This window comes from Notechis scutatus, chromosome 1, assembly GCF_049901735.1.
Source record: "Notechis scutatus isolate UNSWTSFEM ecotype Mainland chromosome 1, rNotScu1.2, whole genome shotgun sequence".
Lineage (NCBI taxonomy): Eukaryota > Metazoa > Chordata > Lepidosauria > Squamata > Elapidae > Notechis > Notechis scutatus.
The window spans coordinates 160,520,465-160,540,146 of NC_142009.1; the positions used below are offsets into that span (position 1 = coordinate 160,520,465).

At 37.1% G+C, this 19,682-nt stretch overlaps 2 protein-coding genes across 2 annotated transcripts; one reads left to right on the top strand and one right to left on the bottom strand.

The window, feature by feature from the left end:
• Positions 1-5,428: 5,428 nt before the first annotated feature.
• Positions 5,429-8,964, bottom strand: TRIM13 (tripartite motif containing 13). Its single transcript, XM_026679077.2, has 2 exons — positions 8,825-8,964; positions 5,429-7,089 (listed from the first exon to the last, which is right to left on the bottom strand). Exon 2 carries the CDS (start codon positions 7,081-7,083, stop codon positions 5,860-5,862), a length of 1,224 nt encoding a protein of 407 aa, XP_026534862.1. The 5' UTR covers positions 7,084-7,089; positions 8,825-8,964; the 3' UTR covers positions 5,429-5,859.
• A 1,934-nt stretch (positions 8,965-10,898) lies between these two features.
• SPRYD7 (SPRY domain containing 7) lies at positions 10,899-19,223 on the top strand. The gene is made up of 5 exons (XM_026679078.2): positions 10,899-11,048; positions 13,672-13,788; positions 14,228-14,394; positions 17,768-17,870; positions 18,387-19,223. The coding sequence occupies exons 1-5, from the start codon at positions 10,916-10,918 to the stop codon at positions 18,482-18,484; spliced, it is 618 nt and encodes a 205-aa protein (XP_026534863.1). The 5' UTR covers positions 10,899-10,915; the 3' UTR covers positions 18,485-19,223.
• The last annotated feature ends 459 nt before the right edge of the window (positions 19,224-19,682 follow it).

Here is a 19,682-nt window from a genome sequence, read left to right on the forward strand (position 1 = left end):
ATTACATTAATTTTCCATTTAATCGCACCTCGGAATAGTTATTTTCAAGAATTCAACGGTAAATAGTTTCAGCTCTTACATGTTTCTAAGATGTTCATAGTTAATTTTAAGGAATGCTGGTCGCTTTCTAATCATGAGTCTATCTCTAGCCTTTCAGAAGAGCAAAGAGGCTGGGTATGGTATGTAGTATATGCCTAGGAACTAGAATTACTAAAATGGATTTCTGCTTCCCAAAAGTCAAGTCAGTGGCAAAGCTAGCAGAAAGTCAGAAGTTACTCCTGCTCCCACTGCTTTTTTGTCTGCCTGTGATCAATCTATTTCTCTGTTTAGATAAGGAAATATCTCTGAAAAAATGAACAAAAAAGTTGTGGGTTGTCTAGCCACCATTTTATGAATTGTAGTGTCTTCTTTTCCATCAGGGTTGATGAACTTCACTACATATGAATTACAGTAGTGATATTTTAGTTACGTCTTGTCTGAAAAAACATCATTTCCTAAGTTTGCATGGTTGCCTTCCATAGGTGAATTGTGATCTTGCAGGGCAAAAAAAACATTGAGTTTAAGGAGTTTAAGACAGATGCTGCGGATGTCTGACTTCGGCCTTTTGCTTTTGCTGCAGAGTACTATAATAAAGTTGCCTTCAAATTGGAATTGACATGGACATGTATTCTTGTTAAAAACACAATGTACAAAGTTTGTTTTTATTTTTCTTGTGGGATTTTTTTCAACTTCCAGTCACTATATTTAGCAGTCAGTTTTATTAAAGAATTAATTTCTAATATATACAATCTTTCATTAATATGGAATTTTATAAATTTTACCATGTAACTTTTATCATGTAATTACCATATGTGGTGGATTTGTGCGGATGCTAAAAAATATTGGACTAAAATCCACACGTGGTTGGAAAAAATGACAAAAAAGCATATAGACTTGAAACCAGAGATATTTTTGTTGGGAATTTTACTTGAAATATATAGTAAAGAATTGAAATACCTGATTGTAAATGTATTAACAGCGGCTAGGATTGTATTTGCCAAAAACTGGAAAAATGAGAAAATACCATCACAGGAGGAAATCATTAAGAAAATATTGGAAGGTGCTGAAATGAGTAGATTGACATTTGAAATCAGAGAACAAGATGATAAACAATTTTATAAAATTTGGGATCTATTCTATCAATGGTTAGACAATAAAACATGGTAATGAAATATGTAGATTCTTAGAAAATAATAAATATATAAAGATGTATTTTTTTTCTTATTATACCTACAAAATGATTGGATAGATTTGAGATGATAATATGAACTGTCATAAAACAAATTAAGTAAAATATGAATTATTTCATAAAACATGAATGAATAAAAGTATAGTCAAATGATTAACAATGACATTAATGTATTTAATTGAAAATATGAGAATATATACAATGTAATTGTAATTGAAGACTACGAAATGGAAGCACAAAACAATTTGTAAACCAACCGACACACTGTATGTATATATATGGAAGATGGCTTGATGTTTTTATGTTTTGTTTGTCTACGTTTGTCTTAAAAACCAATTAAAAAAAATCATGTAATTTTTTTCTCATAGAAAATTCCCAATTGAACAATTTCTAATGGAATTTCATCAGCTCTCATCTCTGAGCTGCTCATTTCAGGGTCTTTTTCAACTTCATGTTTTTTAAAATATACCAATCATAATTGTACAAGATCCTAAAAATTCAGTTGCAGCAAACATTATAGAAATAATGGTGCTACTATAGTTTATTTTAATTTAGTACTTTGGTAATTATTTCACCTGAAACTAGTGTTCTAGATTGTCCCTTTTATTGATTTATTTATCATCATTCCAATAAACAATAAAAGGAAAAACCAATGACATTGCTATAGGCATATACTACAGATAACCTAACCAAACAGAAGAAATAGATGAACTCTTTGCTGAACAATTAACAAGTATATGTAGGAAACATGGGAGACAAACTCTGCAGCAAATGGGAGATCAAACAGATTCCTAACCAACCTAGCTGACAACTTTGTCATCTAAAAGGTAATGGAGATAACTACAGAGAAAACTATATTTCTTACTAATAGAGAAGAAGTGATAGAGGGAGTTGAAATTGCAGGAGCTTTGACCAAGAGTGACCACGTCATATTGGAATTCAATATAATTCAAACACAAGCAATAGAATATAATCCGACCAGAGTCTTAAACTTTAAAAGAGCTCATTTTAACAAACCCAGAGGCAGCCTAAGAAAGATTCCATGAATGAAAATCCTCAAAGGGAAAACAATTCAAGAAGTGTAGGAAACTGAAAAATGTAATCCACTGGAAAAGAAAAGCAGGAAATCCAAAAAGAAACCAGCATGGTTGCACAAAGATCTCTGATAAACTGAAAGACAAAAAGGACAAGTACAAAAAAATGGAAAGAGGGACATATAACTAAGGCAGAATATCAGCAGATAGCCAAAACCTGCAAAGATGAAGCCAGAAAAGTGAATGTTCAGAATAAACAAAGACTTGCAACAAAAATCAAAGATAATTTTTTAAAAAGTTTCTTTCAACATATAAATAACAAGAAAAAAGTCAAGGAAACAGTAAGTCCATTAAAGAGAGAAGATGGCAAGGAAGTAACAGGAGGCAGAGAGAAAGAACTGGTTAATTCATTTTTTACTTGACAAGCTAGGAAAATGTGGGATAGACAGCATCACTCCAGATGAATTTGTAACTGGCTGACAAACTACTCGACAAGTAGTCCTTTCCTTAATAGTAATACATCTACATGGAGGGAAATAAGCAATGGGGTACCACAAGATTCTGTCTTAGGCCCAATACTCTTAAATATCTTCATAAATAACTTTGATGAGGGGATAGAAGGGGAACTCATCAAATTTGCAGATGACACTAAGCTGGCAGGAATAGCCAATACCTCAGAAGACAAGATCAGGATCCAAAAAGATCTTGACAGACTTGAACAATGGGCACTATCCAACAAAATAAACTTTAATGTGGAAAAAAGCAAGGTTTTACACTTTGCCAGGAAAAACCAAAGGTACAAGTACAGATTAGGTGAAACCTGGCTAAAAAACAGTAACTGTGAGAGGGACCTTGAAGCCCTGATGGACAATCACTTAAACATGAGCCAGCAGTGTGCAGCAGCCAAAAAAGCTTGGTTGTATAAACAGAGGAACAGAAACAAAATCACACGCAGTACCATTACTAATACCACTTTATAAAGCCTTAGTAAGATCACACCTGGAATACTGCATCCAGTTTTGGTTACCACATTGCAAAAAAGTTGAGACTTTGGAAAAGTGCAAAGAAGAGCAACTAAGATGATTAAAGGCATGGAGAGAAAAACATATGAAGAACAGTTTCAGGAATTGGGTTTGGCTAGTCTAGAGATAAGGACTAGGGGGGACATGACAGCAGTATTCCAGTATTTGAGAGGCTGCCACAAAGAAGAGGGGGATCTTATTTTCCAAAACATCAGAGGGCAGGACAAGAAACAATGGATAGAAATTAATCAAGGAGAGAAGAAACCTGGAATTAAGGAGTTAGTCCTTACTAACCGTGAGGACAATTAACCAGTAGAACAGCTTGCCTTCAGAAGTTGTGGGTCACTGGCAGTTTTTAAGAAAAGACTGGCCAGCCACCTATCTGAAATAGCACTCATCATTATAAATGAAAAATACGTTAAAATATGCAAAGCTAATATTTTACTGCCTACTGAACTTGGGGAGAATGTTTTAGATTTTCTTTCCCTACTCTTCCTAAATTTGTCAGACCTAGTTGGTCCCTTGTCCTTAATAACACCCCCTGGATTCAGCGCAGCACAGATTTTAGGAATTTTTTTCTTCTGATAAATCATAATCCTGTTGAAATGCATTAAGCTTTGCTTTTTCCATGACGATGGGTGATCTCTAGCTGCCTACCTCTCAAGCCTTACGTTGAAGCATGATCATTGCTTTTGTACACATTGTATACAGATCATACTTATGGACTATTCAAGTCAGCGGCTATTCAAAGTTATGACAATGCTGAAAAAAACAATTCCCTCCTCCCCTCAGTGGAGAAACCAGAAGAATTTTCAAAGGAGAACTGCAAGCCATTTCTATAGTTTGTCTATGACTCCCACTCTGGGGCTGCTACTATGATCCATCTGCAGAAGACACTAAGACCTTGAAAGCAAATGAGAGCCAACTATAGGTAGTCCTAGAGTTATGACAGCAATTGAATTCCATTGCTAAGTTCATTTGTAAAGCATTGGGATGCTTAGTGATGGCAATCCCTGCAGCCCCTATTGCTGCTGTTAAATGAAGAATCATTAAGCATCAAGGAAGTGTAACTTCCTGCCAGCTTTCAACATACAAAGTCAGCAGGGAAGCCAGCAAGAAGTTGCAAGTCTCAGGCACTCTGCAACCAAGTTGCCAGGAAGGGTAAGTGGCTCCTGCCTGCAGGGTAAAAGGGGGTGGGGGCAGCGGCTGGGGAGATGCAGCTATGTGAGCTATCAAGGGTTGGGAAGGGTTTGCAGGTGGCAGAGCTGAATGCAGAAGAACTGGGGGAGGTGTGATAGTGAGCAGACTTAACTGAGCAACTTGTGACTTCCCCTGCTGGCTTCTCCATTGTGGGAAGCTGGGAGGTAAGGTTGCAAAATGCAAACATGAGACGCTGCAACCATCTGGTGAGCCAGATTGTGGCTACATGATTGTGAAGATTTTTGGACGGCCAGAACTTTGAGGACCAGTCATAATCATTACTGAATGAGTGGACTACCTGTAGTCTTCTCTTTCTAGCTGGAAAGAACAGTTGTAGCCACGTGATTTCTCATTTAATGACCACTTCACTTAGTGGCAGAGTTGCTGGTCCTGATTAAAAGTTGTACACAAAGACCCCTACTGTTGTAATGGTATGGATAATTACTTTGGGAAACGGGGCAAAGTAATGCTTCCTAGCAAAGATCAAATGAGAGTGAGCACATCCCACAGGGCATAGTAAATGGAACAAGAGGCTCAGGAAGAACACCTCCCCAAGTTACGAGGCTGTAAAAGGGATGGTGAGAGGACTGTACTTTTAGACTTGCAAGACTCTCCTAATGTAGTTTTACAATGAAGTTTTACCACAAAGTAGAATTAACATACCTGGCTATGCGTCCTGCCTAGTCTCCCTGGTAAGCCTGACCACTGTAACCTTAATGCATCCATCATGTAAATAATGCCGAAAATGAACTTTCTATCCTCATTTGTGCAGGACCCACATCTGATTACAAGAATTTCTACTGAAAGACACTCACATACCTCCCTAACAGCATGAACTTGTATAACATTCCATAGATTTGGCTACTGACAAGTCTACATAACTTGTGTTACTGTAACTGTTAGTTGTAAAAAAAAAAAGTGATTTGCAAGCCCAAGATGTTCCAGTTTCATTTTGTATTGTTGCTTATAAACATACAAAAGTTAATTTGTTACTTCCTATGTTCACATATATTAATAACCAATTACAAAATTTGCAATATTTCTGAAGGACCAAGATTTGTTGTAATAATATACAATCATTATTTATGTATTATATCCATGCAAACATATTTCCAACTTATACTCCAATCTGAAACTCAAACATATTTTTATAAATAAAAAAGGTTTACATGTTCCACTATACACATTACTTTCTAAACAAAATCAAGTCATGTAATTTTACTTTCAGAAAACAATACAAAGATAGTCATCTTTTAACATGAGTTGCAGAATAGTTCAATATATGAATAATCAAGACCATTTCAAATATAAAAAATGTTTACATTTAAAAAAAGAACTCACTGATTTTGAAAATATACTTCCTGAACATGAAGATTCATAAAAGTTTGTACATGCACACAAATTGGGCAACATTATTCAACAACACATGGATATAATTTACACATTTTTCACTTAAAATAGCAGCACTATCTGCTACTTTTTCCCAGTATAAAATAGCATGATCTGCCATCTCTGTTGGGTCTGTCAGATAACCTGTGCCAAACGCAGAAACAAAAGTTTTCCAATACTGAAAAGTTTTGCCCCAAAAATCTGTAACACATACTTGAGTAATAACAATCAGTAAACAAATTAAAGCAGTTACTAAAAAACGTGCTGAAAGGAAGGTATTTGTCATCCAATTGAAAGAGCTTTTCTCTTGAGGTAGTGAAAGTTTATCCACATCTGCTAGCTTAAATTGTTCCCACTGACTAGTATCAACATCCTTAATTGTAGATTTGATGTCTACAGTAACACAAGGCAATCTAGTTTCCTTTATCACTTTGATTTTCTCTCTAAACTCTTGCATCTGTTGTAAAAACAAAATGGGTTCAGATACATCCTTAAATGTTTCTGCAATATTAAACACAGTTTGCTGTTCTTGTATGATAGTGTTCAGCTTGTTGATTTCTGGATCGTAAGCCTGCATAACTGCAAGCTTCATGGTTTCAAAGTCTGAGAGGATCTCATTCTTCTTTTGTTCCAAAGTATATTGTAATTTCTCAAAAAAATCTTTTACTCTGTCATAATCCTTTGTCAACATCTGGAGAGCTTTTCGTTTGCTGGTTTCCAAAGTTGCTAGTCGAGAAAGTGCATCTCCACAATGCCATGCTTCAAACACTTGGGACAGTGTCTCAAAAGCACGCTTTTCTTGACAGTAAGCATCCTCAATAGAGCAAAAGAGATGTTTTATGTGATCTCCTCGAGTGGCACAAATGCCACATATAAGTTGTGTGTCTGTCTGGCAAAAAATATTAAGAGGCTGACCACTGTGCACTTTACAGACAGGCATTTTTGTTGATATTTTAATCTTGTTATATTTTTCGACAATGCCTTTTAGTGAATAGTTAACCTGGAGATTATTAACCCCTGTTACTGTAGTTTCCTTTCGACATGTCGGACATTTAAAAGGTGATGGTCTCCAAATAACATTCCGAGTATTTCCCTCTAAGATCCCTTCCAAACATTTTCTACAGAAGTTATGTGAACAAGGTAATGCTCGTGGATCATCAAACAAGCCACAACAAATGGGACATGTAAGGTCTTCTTCAAGGAGCTCCATTCTTCTCTATAACAAAGAGATAAAAATATAAGCAACAAATATTCATAATCAGTCTTAAGAAACTGAAATTTCTTGCATGCATTTCTACATAAAACTACTTTGCAAAAGAACATAAAAAGAGTTCGGTGAATTTACTTCTTACCAAATGAATAAAATGGCAAGAATTTCAAGATTGCAAATGAATAAGGAAAGATGTATTAAATGTTATTCTGTGACTAACTCATCTTCAAATAAAAGAAAAAATGGATAAGGAACATAAAGTAACAGTCCATAAGGCCTGGTACCATTGGTGCTGGAATGAATATCACTTGCAGGTACAACATAGTCTGAACCGTAATTCCTTGCGGTTAACTCTGCCCCTGGTGGTTTTATAAATATGTCCACGTCCTTGTGAAGAATATGAAAGTGTTTTGCTATTATCAGTTTTTGAGGTTTTTCTCTAACTCCTTTGACTAGAAAAACAATTGCACCACAATAGCTTCAGAAAATTCCAGTGGTTCCTGCCAGTGACCATTACTATCATACTGGTAATTCAGAGAAGTAGGCTAATGCTATTCTCTCAAGATATAAGACTTTCCCAAGCAATGTCCCCATGCCATAATACCACCTTTACCTAGAATGGTTCTCAAATTTTGCTTTGGGATCCCTTTTACATTCTTAGAAATGACCCCAAAGAGTTTTGGTTTATGTGGGTTACATCTCTTGATCTTTACTGTATTAAACATTAAAATCGAGAAAGTTTAAAATATTTGACTTTGCAGATGCTCTGAAAGGATCTTGGGGACCCTCCAGGACCCCCAGATCATTTTAGGAACTACTGACCTATAGTTTTCTTATATTTTGTTTCCTATTTGAATTCCCACAACCCCCCTCTTTTTTTTTTTTTTTTCATAACAAAGCAGGTAAGGAAGAGGCCTTCACTCCTTCTAAAGCAATTTTCGGCCACTTTATTTTTTAAAGCTATATATTCACACTTGTTTAACACCTTGGTTACTTAATCGGCTCCATTCTCTGAGTTTACACAATATACTAAAACACAAGCTAACCAGAGGCTGGTTCACACAATATACAAGACTGAAGTGGTGTAGGGTTTCCTGCCTAGGCAGGGGTTGGACTAGAAGACCTCCAAGGTCCCTTCCAACTCTGTTATTCTATTCTATATTCTATTCTATATTCTATTCTATGACCAGCTAGTTTGTGGGACATGGATGCCAGTTTGATCTAATGGTTAAGGCCATCAGGTTAGAAACTAGGAGGAGCTTTGAGCTCTAGTCGCCTTAGAAAGGCAGCCGGGTGACTTTTGGGCCAGTCTCTCTCCCAGCCCTAGAAAAGAGGCAAAGGCAAACCACCTCTGGGGAAACCTTGCCAAGAAAACCGCAGCGCCCTCGACGCTTTTGCCAAGGCACCGGACGCCAAAATACAAATGGGCCAAGCGTGGTTTCTGCCTGGGCGGTTGGGGGGGCAGGGACCGCCAGAGGCGCGCGTGGGGTGCCGCCATCGCAGCAGAACGCCATCCCTGCCCGACTGCTGGGGACCGGGGCAGAAGCCTTCAGCCTCACCTGCCGAGAGAGAAACGCTTACAGTACAGGGAAGGAGGTGGGTACAATGGAAGCCATCCTGGCGGCCGCTCCTGTGTCAGAGCTGCTGCTCCTGCAGCGCCGCCGCCGGGCTCATGCCTTCCCTTCCGCGGGAAGCGTCCGCGAAGGAGGCCCAGCACGACGCCCGTCAAGGCCCAGCTCACCTGCAGGTCGCCTTCAGAGGGCCCCGCCCCTGATTCCTAGAAGGACACAAGAGGCTGCAAGTTCTGCCGCGGAGGACGCTTCCCCAGTCCAAAAAAAGGATCCGGTGGGGCGGGACTTCCGCTCCCCCTCCTTTTCCGCTTGGCCACAGATAACATCCGCGAAAGCCGCCCTGGAAGGCCATTTTCACGTGCTTTGAGAACTACGCCTTAACGTCATGACGTAGAGGGCGGGGCTTGGGTTTCCGCTTCTCCTCCAATCATGTTTGAAGTGGCTTTTTCCTTGTCTCGACTCTCGCCTTCTCTGTCTGTCGGCTGAAACTGGAGTGGGGAACGTGTCCCAAAATTAACTAGGAGCTGTTTGCAGGAAAGGAAGCGCCAGATTAATAAGTAGCTTCGGCTTTCATTTGCCCATGATTGTTTCACAAGGAACACTTCCTAGAAAGAAAGGGTTGACGCTTTAGAGGAATTAAAGTTAAAAGTTTTGTAAACCAAAGAGAATGGAATATAATGGACAAATATGAGATGATACGAATGCATGAGAATAAAAGATGGTTGTAAATATGTAGATAATTGTAGATAATTGAAGATAAATGTAAATAGAAATAATATGCAGCGAGCACTATACTAATAACATAAGAGAAAAGGGAAATGAGCTGTTATGTGTATTTCTATACTATAGCTTGTATGGCCAAAATGATGGCCAAGAAAGTCGCACTGTGTTCAATTGTTCTTTAATGTTTATTCAATAAAATGTATTAAAAAATTTAAAAAAAGAAAGACTTCCTGTGAAACACTCCAGTGTTTTTCAAACTTGGTAGCTATGTGGACTTCAATTACCAGAATTCCCCAGCCAGCATAAAGTCCCACATCTTAAAAGTTGGCAATTTTGAAAAACATTATTCAGAGTCTTTGAAGCCTGGATTTGGGATGAAAACATTGATACTCAGCTCCCCAAATATGCTATTGGATATGGTACCTTAACCGGGCAAAACATTTCCAAAACACTTTGCTAAGAAAACTAGAGGGCCTTGTCCAGCCATTCTTTGAGAATTGGACACGACTGAACAGGAAAAGAAATCCTTCCAAAGAGGATTATTTTCAATATAGCTTCTAATTTATGAATGAGGAAAGGGTTCTTGCCTAGCAAACCAGTTGGGATTTGGTTAACAATGGCAACATCAGTTGCTTGAGATCACTGTCACTAAGCAATGAAGTCATGTCATGTTGCACTCTATGACCACATCGTGCTGGAAATTCCATTCCCAATTACCATTTATAAACCAGGAACTACCTGTATATCCTTTTCTACAACATTGTTGAGCATCAGTACCTAGATAATTCCTAAAACTACTTTACGGTAAATAGTCTTTCAAGCCACAAGGATGCATAAGTTCAGTTTCCAGTACAGGACCCCATAGAATAAGATCTGACTATATAAATCTGATTATTTCAAATGTAGATTGGATTAGGAGTATTTTGCCTCCTGGTGGTCGTCCAAAGAAAAGAATCCTATGAAAGGGCTACACACAGGATTACTTCTTTCTCTATTAGAGAAAATAGATAAATTCCTTGCCCTTGGATACAAAATGGGGGTGAAAATCATGCATCGACAGTGTGGGCTCCCAGGGCAGTTTCCCAGGGATAGACAGTCAAGCTTCCCGGGACCTCCTTTTCTGTGTCCTATTTAAGCTGCTTTTTAAGCGGATGTTTGGGGCATTTTGGGAGGTAGCCAACAATTCTGCACAAAAATGTATCCACGGAATGAGCTCCTTGTAAGAAATAACATTGCATAATGCTAAATTGTGATTTTAAAAGGCGCTGGTTACAAAACAAGACAACCTGTTGACATTCTGCTTCTTCATTTCAGAAGGCGGGTCTGTCTCTTCTCTGCCTGCGAGTTGCGTGGTCCGTTCTATGAAGAACGGGCCTTCCCAGCAGAGGAGAAACTCAGGCTGCTGAGTTTGCGTGGATTTGTTGCTGGGGCGCCTGCCCCGCACATGGAAGCCTTCACTGATCAGCCGACCGGGAACCGAAAGTGTGTGGAGAAAAGCTGAAGCCGCCGCCTCTTGAAGCTAGAGCGGCAGAGCAACCATGGCGGCGTCGGCAGGGGCGGCCTCGGGCTCCGTGTGGTGTTGCCTGCGCTGGGCTTGGTGCGGAGAAGGCAGCGCCGGGCACATCCCTCTCAAGGAGATGCCGTCGGTGCTGCTGGACACGCAACAGATGGGTAAGGGCAACCGCTCTCGCAGGGTTGACGCTCAGGGGATTTCCCCTGGAAACGGCTTTTTAAAGAAATCGGAAAGTGCCCCGTTCGTTTCTAAATCTACGTTGAAATCTTATGCTAAATCTTGTGCTATTAACGCAACAGTATGTTTAAATTTCTGTTTCTGTGTTTGTAACAATTAAATTTGAAAGGTGTAATTTCTCTATGCTTCTGTCCCCCCGTCAAAGAAGGTTTGATTTGCGCTAGGAAAAAAAGAGTAAAAGGTGGTAATATCTGTTTAATTTACTGTTTTAATAAATAATTTACTTAAATATGAATTTAATAAATGCATATTTTTTTCACCACTGAGTTCAAAGTGCATTCTTACCTATAGCAAGGAAATTACAAATCTGTTACATTTTTCCTATTCTTAAGTAATTATATCGATGCACTCTGCTACAACTAAAGTTGTTTACAAGTTATCCTTAGAAATGTGAATAAACAAAATACTAATTAATTAAATATATATGATTAATGTGGAGGCAGCACTGAGTCTCCTTCCTCTTCCCCATTTAAATATGTGGTTTCAGGTGTTATTTAAAAAACAGGTTCAGAATGAAATTGTCAATCTTTTAATCTACCCTTAGAGAAACCTGTGAAAGAGCAATACTTAGAAAATTGACTAGTTCTGATATTTGTTCCTTAAAACTGTAAAACAGGCAGAAAATATGAACAGAAATTATGAGGTTGAAGTACATGTGGTTGGGAGACTTTACAGCAAGGAAAACTGGTGGTAAAATGGGAACAAATGGGTGGATTTTCTGTCTTAAATGGGCTCTTCCTTCCTTCCTTATTAACTGCTCCATGAAATCACTCCAGCTCAACAGTGGAGATCAGGAGTCATCAGTGTGCAGGTGATACACAGTTGTGTACAGTATCTCAAACTGGGCCAAACAGAAGATGGAGCTGAGCTGCTATTCCTGTACCCAGAACCTGTGAAAGTCTGGATGGGGAAAAATAGACTAAGACTTAATTCCAGCAAGATTGAATGGATTTGGAGACCAATTGATACCAGCTTATTTCATATTAGATTTTGGATAGGATTGAGCACCTTTGTTATAAGCTTTTTGTAATTTTGATGGTCTTCTTGAACTCACAGCTCCATCTGTGGCCAAGCAGGCTTTTGCACAAGTACATGCCTTGGTTACCCCATAGACTATTATCATGTATTATTTTACATGGGGCTGGCCTTGAAGACTACTCAGAAGATGCAGCTAGTCCAGAATATAATGACTTCAATAATTATGGGTACACCTTGTTTTATCTGGATAACACCACTATTTTGAGAAATGCAAAAATTATTGTTGGGTTCTAGGTATGATTTAAGGTGCTGATGGTCGCCTTTAAAGTCCATTTACAAGCAGTATCTGCCCATCTAAAGCAAAAATGTATTGAAACTTAAATGTTTTAAAGTTCTTTTCAGAAGGATTAGGATACTTGGAAAAATTTTATTATAGAATGTGCTAGCATCCTTTTAAGTTAATTGCATTGATTCTTGGTTAAATTGTTCTTGTGTGCAAAATATATTTTTTCAAATATCTGTTTGAAAAAGTTTTGACATTTTACCCTTTGATTCTAAATGCATATTGGAAACATATGCTCCGTCATATTTAATTGCATTTTCTAGAAAAAAAATTTAAAAAACTATAGTCCAGTTCAGAGGTCTCCAACCTTGGCAACTTTAAGACTTGTGGATTTCAACTCCCAGAATTCTCCAGCCAGCTGTCTTAAAGTTTTATTTTTATTTTATTTTTGTCAATTGCTTACAAAATAACAGGTATAAGTAAAAACATAGTTATGAATACATGGATACATATAAGAAAAATAAAAAATATATAAAAGAAACAATAGGACAGGCCCCCTACAGACCTCCTAGGAAAGGGGTGAGGTCAATAGTAGACAGTCTAAGGTTAAAGTTTTTGGGGTTTGGGGAAAAAAACCACAGTCAGGTAGAGTATTCCAGACATTGACCAGCTATGCTGGCTGGAGAATTCTGGGAGTTGAAGTCCACAAGTCTTAAAGTTGCCAAGGTTGGAGACCTCTGGTCCAGTTAATATGTAATGAATTTCACTGGTCCTGAGAAGAATGGGTTTCACGTGGTTGCTTTCTTATTGCTTCTATTATACACTCTTGGGAGAAAATAAGAGTTTCTGTGTCAAAAACACAAGCAGCTGACTGATCAGTGGGACATAGGAGGGGAACCTGCTGATGTGCCTGCATACTCTTTTCTGTTCCACTCCCACCCTCTTGTCATGTGGGATATATGCATCGACAATGGAATGCCTGCTTTTGAAACAACATATTTATCTATGTTCCCATGGACAACTTGAAAAGTGGTTAAAGCCCCCAACTCTGCATGCGCTTGGAGTCTCCCAATGTTACTTCACCACACATTCTGTAGGGTGCTATAGGATTTGTGAAAAATTGGCAGGTGGAACAAGGTATGGGGTAAAAAATAAATGAACATTTGTTACATTTCCTTGACAATGAAATTCAAGGAAATCAATGTTGATCGTCTGCATAAAAATTGTAAGTCTTCAACCTAGTTCAAAGTGTTTTCTGCTTGTTGATGCTTTATATTCTGCAGGAACAGATGTTGTCGTTGTAAAAAATGGACGACGAGTATGCGGTACAGGGGGTTGCTTAGCTAATGCTCCTTTGCATCAGAACAAGAGCTACTTTGAATTTAAAATTCAATCTACAGGTCAGTCAAAATCAACTTTTTCAAGAATTCATTTCATATTCATATAGAATCAAAATCTCTGTAATGGCTGTACAGATAGACTATCATTTGGAAATTATATTTTATATATATTTTATAAATACTATGAACTGTTGTAATGGCTATTGAAAATTTCTAATCCTTACATAACTTAGTATCTTCATCCACTTATTGCTGTTTTTCAGTGATCAGTTAAGAAAAGTTCAGCTATATAATTGCATACGGAAATTTCAGCTATTATAGTTATTAGCTTTCATTTATGAATGTTTTCTCACAGCAATGAATTACTAAGTATTATTATCTTCATTGGAGACAATTTAGAATTGCTTCTTAATGTGGCAAACCCAGAAAAACTATTTTCCCTGGTTTTTATCTAATAGACTATGTCATTCCATTTTTTTTGCCTCTACTGTGATTTCAGGAATCTGGGGTGTTGGAGTTGCAACTCAGAAAGTCAACTTGAACCAAATTCCTCTTGGGAATGATGTAAATAGTCTAGTTCTGAGAAATGATGGAACTCTTTACTACAACAATGAAGAAAAGAACAGATTGCCAGCAAACAGTCTGCCACAGGAGGGTGATGTTGTAGTGAGTTTCGGTTTGTTTTGTTCACTATCATTTATGCAAATAAAAATACCTGAAAAGAATGTGACCTATTGCTGAAATCTCATACTAGTAATTGCTCCGTATCAAAACATTCCTTTATATGTCTCTTTTATGTCAGTTTTGGTTAAAGTTACTGTTAGCTTAAAAATTTTTAACATGCATGCCTTTGAAAAACTAGCAACATACATCTGTACTGAAGCAGACATATTTATATTGAAGTCATTCCCTTTTCACTGAAATATTATTCTAATAGAAGATAAAAGAGGGAAAAATTGTAGAAAAATATTAGTTTAATATAGCACAGCATTCACAAAATCATTTTAATAGCAGAGCTTAAACAATACAGACAGTACTTTACTTACAAACAGGTTACATTCCAAGAGGCTGTTCATATAAGTCCATTTTATTTGTAAATCCAAGTGTATATATAACCACCTCCTGACTTCTGACACCTTCTAGGTTAGAGTTGCAGACAGGTTTGTTTATATCAGAAAAAGTTCGTCAGTAGAGTAATCTCTATATTACTTAATGGGTATTATATAATGTGAATCAGGCATGTTGTCTTTATATTGTTCCTAAATATAGCTTTCATATTGCATGTTTCATAGATACTCATCAATAGATAAAAAAAATCTATCAAATTGTAGAATATTTTTGTGTGAAGCATCATTGTTAATGTTTAGTTTCTTAGGATAGATTTAAAAATAGCACAATTGTAAAATCTCTCAATAATATGGGTTGAACTTTTGTTGCTTTCTGGACATCTACTTAAGAATCCGATAAGGATTTTATTATTAACATTTTATGGTCCTTCCTGCTTGTGGATTCCAATAATAAGTAAAAAAAACCCTATCTAATTAGTTGTTAGTTCTTCTTCCTCATATATTTTTGCTTTTTTTAAAAAACAACAACCCATGATCAAGTGTTTTTTGTAATATTTTCTATATTTAATTTGCTAATATTCTAACCAATTTAAATATACAGGTAGTTCTTCCTCTGTCACACTCAGAAGTAGAAATATATAGCCGAATTTGATTTTCAGTACAGGAATAAAGTTTCATTATCCTTCTATTATGCTTTATAAAATTCTATTTTCTCTTGGAAGCCTTTTTTCCATTCTAAATTTGGATCCTGCTAAATTCTTTATCTATTTTTTTTCAGACCAAGTATTCTAAAATTCAAGGTATAATGAGTTTTCAGAGTCCTTATAATTACAAATTCCAAGATGATATAGTCACTGTTTTTAGTGGTCTTCAAGTTGCAGCTCTGTGTTTGGAATTTTGACAGCACGTTATGAATGCTGACAAAAAGACTGTACAGGTAAAACTCAAAAAATTAGAATATCGTGCAAAAGTTCATTTATTTCAGTAATGCAACTTAAAAGGTGAACCTAATATATGAGATAGACTCATTACATACAAAGCAAGATAGTTCAAGCCGTGATGTGTCATAATTGTGATGATTATGGCTTACAACTCATGAAAACCCCAAATCCACAATCTCGGAAAATTAGAATATTACATGCAATCAATAAAACAAGGATTGTACATAGAACAATATCAGACCTCTGAAAAGTATAAGCATGCATATGTACTCAGTACTTGGTTTGGGCCCCTTTTGCAGCAATTACTGCCTCAATGCGGCATGGCATGGAAGCTATCAGCCAGTGGCACTGCTGAGGTGTTATGGAAGACCAGGATGCTTCAATAGTGGCCTTCAGCTCTTCTGCATTGTTCGGTCTCATGTCTCTCATCTTTCTCTTGGCAATGTCCCATAGAGTCTCTATGGGGTTCAGGTCAGGCGAGTTTGCTGGCCAATCAAGCACAGTAATCCCACGGTCATTGAACCAGGTTTTGGTGCTTTTGGCAGTGAGGGCAGGTGCCAAGTCAAGCTGGAAAATGAAGTCACATCCCCATAAAGCTCATCTGCCTAAGGAAGCATGAAGTTCCCCAAAATCTCCTGGTAGACAGCTGCGTTGACCCTGGACTTAAAGAAGCACAGTGGACCAACACCAGCAGATGACATGGCTCCCCAAATCAACACAGACTGTGGAAACTTCACACTGGACTTCAAGCATCTTGCAGTGTGTGCCTCTCCATTCTTCTTCCACTCTGGGTCCTTGGTTTCCAAATGAGATGCAAAAGTTGCTCTCATCAGAAAAGAGGACTTTGGACCACTGAGAAACAGACCAGTTCTGTTTTTCTTTAGCCCAGGTAAGATGCTTCTGATGTTGTTTGTTGTTCAGGAGCGGCTTGACAAGAGGAATACGACATTTGAAGCCCATGTCTGTGTGTGGTGGTTCTTGATGCACTGACTCCAGCTTCAGCCCCCTTGTGAAAGTCCCCAACACTTTTGAATGGCCTTTTCCTGACAATCCTCTCCAGGCTGTGGTCATCCCTGCTGCTTGTGCACATTTTTCTTCCACACTTTCCCCTTCCACATAACTTTCTATTAGTGTGCTTTGATGCAGCACTTTGGGAACATCCAACTTCTTTTGCAATTACCTTTTGAGGCTTTCCCTCCTTATGGAGGGTGTCAATGATGGTTTTCTGCACAACTGTCAGGTCAGCAGTCTTTCCCATGATTGTGATTCCTACTGAACCAGACTGAGAGACCATTTAAAGGCTCAGGAACCCTTTGCAGGTGTTATGGCTTAACTAGCTGATTAGAGTGGGACACTTTGAGCCTAGAATATTGAACCTGTTCACAATATTCTAATTTTCTGAGATTGGGGATTTGGGGTTTTCATGAGCTGTAAGCCATAATCATCACAATTATGACAAATCAGGGCTTGAACTACCTTGCTTTGCATGTAATGAATCTATCTAATATATTAGGTTCACCTTTTAAGTTGCAATACTGAAATAAATGAACTTTTGCACGATATTCTAATTTTTCGAGTTTCACCTGTAGAAGGAAAGCAGACAGATTTCCAAACTAGGGAATTATAGTTGCCTACTCCCCCCCACATCTAACAGTGATTTAGCAGTTTACGTGGAGCAGTGTTAGAAATCCAAAGTAAGGTTGAAGTTGTGATCTTTTGCTTCAAGAGTGTCACCTTTTGTCTTTATAGTAGGGGACAAGATTCCTCTATTTTTTCAGGTGATGATTGTAATTTTATTGTTTTCTGAGACAAGCATTATTTTAATTGGCAGTGAATAATTTCATGTTGTGTGGAAAAAGAGGAAGAGGAAGGAATATTATGTATATTTATTGCCTGAGTTACATATAAAGTAATAAAGATGAAATAAAATGTATTAAATATCAGCCTAAAATATTCGGAAGTGTGTGTGTGTTCAAATAAAACAAAAAGGTAGAGAAAAGTTTACATATAAAACTCACATCTGTCTTACAGGGTATTACATATGACCATGTAGAACTAAATGTTTATTTAAATGGAAAAAATATGCACTGTCCAGCCTCAGGAATCAGAGGAACAGTCTTCCCTGCGGTCTATGGTAAGGAGACATTCTCACAATCTATTTTAGTGAATGAAGTGTTACACTTCACCTGGGTTCAGCTACCTACTCATCCATAAACTGAACTGGGTAATTGGGCTAAATCATCATCCCTATTCCATGTTAACTACTACCTCTATTGAATACTTCTATGTACCCATTAAATTTCTGTATGACACTGATTTCAGCACGAGCCTAAAAAATTAAAACATATAGTTATGTCACTGGTAATGCAGCAGAAAGTTCAGGGTTAGTAAGCTGCTTATTTATTATAGATTGCCAAATGACTCTGTGTGGTTTAACAGCTGAAAAAAACCCCACATGTAAAAGAATACAGCTGACTAATAGAAGATAATAACAAAACAAAATCAAAACATCTGTGTGGAGATCATTCTAGAGGGCAGGAATTGCAATACACTTCATCTCCTAGAAAGCCTGAAAAACCCAATGAGGTTTGCAGTAATAAAGAGCATTTGAATGTGATATGTATATCTTCTCTTTTTTTTTTCCTTGCAGTTGATGATAGCGCCATTTTGGATTGTCAGTTCAGTGACTTCTGTCATGCTCCTCCTGCAGGTTTTGAAAAGATACTCTTTGAACAGCAGATTTTCTGAAGGTTCCTACTGCAGATTTATTAACTAGCACTTTTTACAACCCATTCTTTCAAACTTCACATTTTCCCCAGAATACTAATGTTGTATTTGATCAGTCTGTTTAATGTTTGGGAAAATATCTATAATGTTTGGAAACTATGTTGCTGGTTTAGATTTATTTACTGTTTGTGATATATTTGTATTTGATGTAAAGAGATACAGCTGACAGTATGTAGTGACAATGGACTCTAAGAATGATGTATATTATGCTATACAGTGAAAATGTTTTGTAAATATTGTCACATTTCCATAAAATAGCAGTGTCTAATAGTTATTCAACAATGTTTCTCTAATATATGTAGTAATTGGATAAAGTAATTTTGAGGATAACAACAAACAATGAAAATATTGATACCTGTTTCAGGGCATTTACATTAAACGCAGAATAAATTTCTGCCTGTTAAAAATCAGGCTGCTAATATCTATCATACGAAAGCTGTCAATGGAACAAACAAAGTAGTATACTTTATCACAAGCCTATTGCTTGTTGTGATAAAGCTTTATTTTTTTAATTCTTTATTACATTTTTGGAGTTCTGCAAAATATAAAATGTACAAACTGCTCTATGTTCGTTTTTATGGTTATTTTAAATGGCTTTTCTTGTGCACTGAGAATATATATACAACTTCCTGTACATCCTGAAGTATGAAACCTTGCTGTAAGGAAATTACTATATCAGAATTATAAGCTTTTTTCTGTCCTTATATTTTGTTGTGGGAGGTAGGGAAAGGAAATAACTTTGAGATTCCATTGTCATATTTCATATATTTAACTTTACCATGGCAAATAAGTGCAAAAGTGATTTGCTCTATTTTGTTATATAGGCTTTGTAGTCTTAAGATTTAAAGAATGTGCATTCTTCATAATATACTAATGTTAGAAAACTTTCCTATTAACTTTATTCTTCTTCAAGGTGTCCTTTTTCAGCCTTGTAGGAAATTCTTTTCCAACAGCTACTTACAGATATACATATGAATTCAGTTTGTGCTATTGGCAAATATTCTGGAACCAAATTCCGCACTTGGAAAGATATGTGTACAAACACTTAAGTCTGCTACTGTAAAGTTATGCATTTAACCCAATTTACTACAGTAACCAAAATTTCAGGGAAATGTATCAGCAAGGGATAAATGGGTAATAGTAACAAACGGTGTTTCTA

Bases quoted from the DNA above. Each gene is read 5' to 3' on its own strand.
- TRIM13 (XM_026679077.2), bottom strand. From the start codon at position 7,083: ATGGAGCTCCTTGAAGAAGACCTTACATGTCCCATTTGTTGTGGCTTG.
- SPRYD7 (XM_026679078.2), top strand. From the start codon at position 10,916: ATGGCGGCGTCGGCAGGGGCGGCCTCGGGCTCCGTGTGGTGTTGCCTG. The intron at 13,789-14,227 runs GTCAGTCAAAAT...CTGTGATTTCAG, and splicing joins ATTTAAAATTCAATCTACAG to GAATCTGGGGTGTTGGAGTT. The intron at 17,871-18,386 runs GTAAGGAGACAT...TTTTCCTTGCAG, and splicing joins AGTCTTCCCTGCGGTCTATG to TTGATGATAGCGCCATTTTG.